Source organism: Otolemur garnettii, unplaced genomic scaffold, assembly GCF_000181295.1.
Source record: "Otolemur garnettii isolate 467f Iridium unplaced genomic scaffold, OtoGar3 scaffold00008, whole genome shotgun sequence".
In the NCBI taxonomy this organism is placed as follows: Eukaryota; Metazoa; Chordata; class Mammalia; order Primates; family Galagidae; genus Otolemur; species Otolemur garnettii.
In genome coordinates this window covers 2093743-2099635 of record NW_003852403.1, presented here as the reverse complement: position 1 = coordinate 2099635, position 5893 = coordinate 2093743, and the positions used below count along the sequence as shown (strand labels likewise).

Sequence of the window (5893 nt, the reverse complement as noted above, 5' to 3'; positions counted from 1 at the left end):
CACGGCATCATACTGGTTTATATCTAGAAAATATTCAACATGACATGAGTCTTTTCAGTATTGCCAGCAAAATAATTTTCTTATGTCACTTGCTGTATCCAAATTCCCTCAGTTGTTATACAAAAAACTTGGCACAGGTACCCTGTACGTTCCCCTCACCAGAGCTCAGCCCTGTAAACAAGGAATAAATCGAGCCTTCTGCTGAGAACACTCACTTTTGCCAGTGCACAAAGACAACATCTCAGTGGTTTCACAGCCTAAGAAACACTGAATCGTAATTCTCCTTTGAAGCAGTTTGCTAGCAAATAGGAAGGCTTCGTGACATCCTTGGGAACCCAGGCAAGTTTCAGTAATAATCACAAAGGCTGCTATGCCGGAGAGAGATGAGTTATGTACCTGACAGCTTTGGGTGGGATAGGGTCTCTCAGATCCCTCCAGTCTGGCACTCTGAGAGCACATGAGCAGTGATCTCTTGGGCCTTATCCAGAACAATAGAATTTACTGAAAATCTAGTGATTGTCTCTAGGCAGAACAGCACCCAGAGAATAAATGTTAAATGTTAAAATTCAGTGAGGGCATGGTACATGTGAGTGTTGGAGGGGAATGTGTGTGTGTGTGTGTGTGTGTGTTACTGCAAATGAGTGACTACAAATGTGGCTGATGCTCAGAGAGATTGTGTGTAAGTGACTACGAGTTAGCACACATGTAATCAAGATGCAATATAGGAGGATGGAAGGGACTGTTGACCATGCAGCCTAACTGCCTGGTCCAAATTCCAGTGCCTAGCTATGTAATTGTGAGCAATATGATAATTAGATTGCTGTTCAGCAAATATTTCTTGCCCCAACATCACCTTCATGGGAGGCATGTCCTTACTCGCCCCATTAAAATTGGGTTTGGCCATGAGACTTGTTTTGGTATGGCAGATAGAATATGAACGGAAGTTTCAGTGTACCAATTCTGAACTAAGAACCTGAGAGGGTGGTGCCCATGATTTTGCTCATTCCTTTGATATCATCTGACCTCACCAGGAAAGAAGCCTGCCCCCAAGAAGCCACTGCTATTATCCAGCCTGGGCTCCAAGTGAGACACACAGAGCAGAACCACCTCAGTCAACCCATGAACTCCTGAGTGTGAAAATAAGTGTTTGTCACTGTATACCTCTGAGATTTTGCTTTTATTTGTTATGCAGCAAAAACTGACTGATACAGGCAAGTCACTTAACCCCCCAGGAAAATGAAGAGAACAGCACTGCCTGCTGCAAATGGTTGTTTTCAGAATTCAATGAGTTAATGCACATAAAGCACTTAGAACACTTCCTGGCACATAGTAAGTGCTTAATAAGCGTTAGCTGTTGCTTTTGCGAGTGTCCGAGTAAGCAAGTACCCCAGTGGATCAAAGTGGGTGAGCATGTACTCAGGTGTCACAGTGTGTACAAGTTAAAGGAAGAGTGGATGGGGGCATGTGGGTGAGTGGGAGGAGCTCACCCCTCAGCAGAAGTACTCATTCATCCGTCTGCCTGCCCTGGCCCCCAAAGCCTGAGAGTCCAGGCTGGAACGCGCTGAAAGGAGCCTGTCGGCCTCACTGAGACTGTGCCGGGACAACTCCTCCAAGCCATCGTCACTGTGGCCCAGCCTCTCCAGGTTGACGTAGGTGCCTGTGGCCTCACTGGAGCCCCTAGTGCGGCACTTGCGGCAGCGTCTCTGGAGAGCACCGCAGCAGACCAGCAGCGTGAGAGGCAGAGCGATGACGGCGGCCACACTGATCACCACCACGTTGATGAGCCGCTGGGTGCCCTCGGCATCCACCACTTCGTCGGTGGAGAAGATGACGCACTGCTCCTTCCGGGGCACCAGGCCCCGCACGCAGACACATGCCACGTACTTAGTCTTGGGCATCAGCCCATGGATGGTGACACTGGTCTTCCCAGGCTGCACAATCACCCGCCGCATGTTGCGCTGCCCAAAGACGGCATAGAGAACGCTGAAGGCAGTTGTGTTTTTAGCCTGGGGGGTCTTCCACACCAAGGACACACTGTGGTAAGTGTCGCCCACCACCTTGAGAGACCTCACCATGCGGTGGTCCTGGGGTCCCGCCTGCCCAGCAGAGGGCTCTCCTGGAGCACCCATCTGTAAGTGCTGGAGGGCCAGCTCCTCCTTCATGCTGGGCACAGAAGGCCTACTGTCTGGGACATCAGGTTCTGGGATATAGGGGACATGCCTGGCCACCAGCTTGTTGTTGTAGGCAGCAGCTTCCACCCCCTCGCTTGTCCTTGCCCACAGCACCTCTGGGCTCCCACTGTGTTCTGTTGAAGTCTGGGGCTCAGTGACAATCAGGGAAATGACAGTCTCCGAGGCCCCCAGGAAGTTCTTGGCCTGGCAGATGTAATCTCCAGAATCAAGGTAGGACACCGCAGGCAGACCCAGCAAAGTCCAGCTTGTGCCATCACTGGAGACTTCCTGGTGCACTAGGGGAAAGAGGCAAAAATGGGAGAATGAATGAGCCATCTGCACTAAGTTTACAGTCCCCAAGCTGGGAATACCCTGCTAACGACCATGGCACCCTGAGAAAAACTGGAAGTCATTCAACTTTTCTTAGATCACCCAAGGGAATAATTGAGTTACTTTGGGATCAAATTTGGGGACCCCCTGAGCCCCAGGCTGAGGCAGAGCCTAAGAATGATGTGCCTTCCAAATCTGACTTGGAGATGTGCAGAGGTGACCCTGAGAGTGGCAGACAGGTGCACTGGGGCACAGAAGGGTTGGTGTGAACAGAGGGCTGAGGCCCAGTTGGACATGCCTTGCTGACCCCTGCCTAACCCTGTGTCGCTTCAACTGTAGTATCTTCACCCTCCTGTTTTACATAGTAGAGTTCCTTATCCATTATGCTTATAAATTGATTTAAAATCTACCATCCTAGATTAGTGGTCACTAATCTTGTTGAGAGAGACACAAAGAAAACTAGGAAGAGTAAGAGGTCAAGTGCTAAGAAATAATTTCTCCTCAACTTTCTCTCTGCCCGTGGGTGGTCATGACTCCTGCAAATGATCCCCCACCCCCACCATGACAAAGATGAGCCATGTCTGCCCACACAGTATAGCAGAAAGAGCAGGCACTGTGGAGTCAGCTAGATTGTATGGGCTGCGTGACACAGGCCACGCATCTAGCCTCTCAGAGCCTTAGTTTACTTGTATGCAAAATAAGGATAGTTGGGCTGCTCTTTGAAGTTCAATGACATTGTGAACACAAAACAGCACAGTGTTAGACCCACATGAAGAGCTCAGTAGATGGTAACTCTTATCATTAATTACTCCAGGTGATTCTGGGTTGATATTTGTTACTGAGGATCTTGCTATCAATATTAAATACACAAATCATGTCTTTGAACAAAAAGTCAGCTTTTCACTCCTCTCAGAATGGGCCATGAGTCTCTGATAGAGTGGCCAGTGGAAATGACAAGACAGGTGAGAGCCATCAATACCGCTGAATCTGTTGCCCTCATTCCCTGCCCCTGAGAACATCCTGTCCAACCCCACCCAGATAGCCCTGCTCAGCAAACTTGCAAGCCCAGCCTTGCGCAATTTCTTGGCCCTCCCCGCTCCCCATGTGGAACGTTATCCAGCCTGCCCAGTCTGGGTCTTGGTGTAGTATCTCTGTCACTCATTCACCTGTGCCATTGAGAGGGCTACCACTGGCCCTCCTCCAGCTCATCTCGGGCCCAGGGACTCCACTGGCACCACAGCGTAGTAATACTGTACTTCCCAAAGATGACCTGACACTGGCCACCCCTGGACGAAGCTCTGGGCCCTGGCACTTCCTCAGTTCCAGTTGGTTGAAGGCCACTCCTGCCAGGCTGCGTGGACTGGCACACCTCACCCGGGTCTCGATGAAGGCTAAATTTTGGGCCCAACCATTCAGGAGATGAACCAGGTCATAGAGTCGGCAGTCACACACCCAGTGGTTGTCTTGCAGCCCTGCGGGGGTGAACGAGAGGACAAGCTATTCAGATCTACAGGCCTAGCTCCTCTCCCCCACAGGGAGGACAGGGAGGGTCCTGAGCTCAGAATCGGCAGATCTCATCTCTGGGCCCAGATCCTTGCCTTTCTAGTTTTATGACTGAAATCGGATTCTTCATCTTGAGTGATAGTATTACTTCCCTTTCAGGATTGCTATAAGTATAAGCAAAGATAAATCATATTAAGCACTGGCCAGGCCATACAGAAAACAAACAAAATTGGCATTTACTTTCGCCATTCTTGGACTGATCTTTTCAAGCTACTGACCAGGCAATATTTTGGCAATAATTGAAATATGCCAAAACCCATTTCTAGAAATGCTTCTCTGACCCTTGGATCCCCATCCATCCACTCTGAGTGGTACTTTCAGCATTATCCCAGAAATAAAGAAGGCTGCTCTGAGCCATGGTCTCTTTGACATAGGCTTAAATGGGGGTAAAGAGTGAAAGGAAGAGGCTAGAAATCAAATCCTAGGGTAAATCCGCAGCCATTTTGCTCTAAAGTTGAACATCTTTGTATAGCCAAAAGCGAACTGCTGCAGCACACACCCATCAAAGCACCTCATAGAAACAGAAGAACAGCATGTCTCTCAATTCCAAGGCACAATTCCTTTGTATAGGTTTGCATTTCTGAAATGTAAGATGAATGCATTCAATGCAATGTCCTTTTTAGCCTCCAAAGACTGTTATTAAATTTGATGATCTGTCTAATAATAAATGGCATCTTGTACAAGTACAAACGTATATTTGATATATTTGGAAAGAGGAATGTCAAAAGAGGGTTCATTCAGACCTGACCATATATTCATGATCCCCAGGTCCCTTTGAGCACTGAGGGTGCCAGTTTCTTCCCCCACCTCTCCTTTGCCTCTTCCTCTGCCTCTCCTTTGCCTCACCTTACCAGTGGCCACTCCTCTGTGTCACTGGTCAAATGCGTTTAGTGATACTATTGCAACCCAAGATTCATCAAGCAGCAGCTCTGTCGGTCAGCTACCTGGCTTTCCCTTCATCGCAAGAGGGCCAGAAAGAATTAATGCAACAGGCAAAGTTACACAACAGTCAAATTTTCACTTGTCAGGTTGCACCTGTTACACATTTTGGCCATTTTCATTGTTATCTCCATGAGTAAATAGATTTCCATCTATTTTGTTCTCTGCTATTTCCCTAGCACCTAGAATTAGAACATACTCAAAAATATTTTCTGGGTGAACATATGAATGAGGGTCTCACACACCTACTGGGACAGAGTGAGAATTGGCCTGGCCACTTTACAACTGTCAGATTAATTTTTAAATGTCTAATGTGAACAATTGACGACCACCATTTCTATTTTTGCATCCCTGTCCTACAGAAACATTTGTATGTGTACACAAGGATGAGAATGTTCGCTGCAGCAACAAAGGTGTTAACAAAATAATGGAAACACTCTGAAAGTCCAGTAAAGGGGGATGACTAGATAAACTATAGTATATGCTTAGTTAGTATATGCTTACCCTATAGACATAGTACACAATGGAATATTGTGTAGTAGTTTAAGCAAATGAATTTGATCCATTTGTAGCAATTTAGAAAAATCTCCAAGTCATAGTGTTGGGTTAAAAAGTTGTAACAGTTACTTATAACTGTGTAACATGGCTCGGGCGCCGAGCCCAATTATACAACATGGGCTCGGCACCTGTGGCTCAAGTGGTTAAGGCGCCAGTCACATACACCTAAGGTGGTGGGTTGGAATCCAGCCTGGGCCCACCAAATAACAAAGACGGCTACAACCAAAAAATAGCTGGGCGTTGTGGTGGGCACCTGTGGTCCCAGCTACTTGGGAGGCGGAGGCAGGAGACTTGCTTGAGCCCAGGAGTTGGAGGTTGCTGTAAGCTGTGAC

General features: G+C 47.8%; 1 protein-coding gene across 1 annotated transcript in view; it reads right to left on the bottom strand.

Annotated features, from left to right (window-relative positions):
* Positions 1-1359: 1359 nt before the first annotated feature.
* Positions 1360-5893, bottom strand: part of LRIT1 (leucine rich repeat, Ig-like and transmembrane domains 1) — a 9976-nt gene continuing 5442 nt past the window's right edge. The window contains exons 3-4 of the mRNA XM_003783503.3: positions 3668-3973; positions 1360-2467 (exon numbers count right to left, since the gene is read on the bottom strand). Coding sequence (XP_003783551.1) covers positions 1491-2467; positions 3668-3973 — 1283 coding nt within the window. The 3' untranslated portion in view covers positions 1360-1490. The remainder of the gene's footprint in view (positions 2468-3667; positions 3974-5893) is intronic.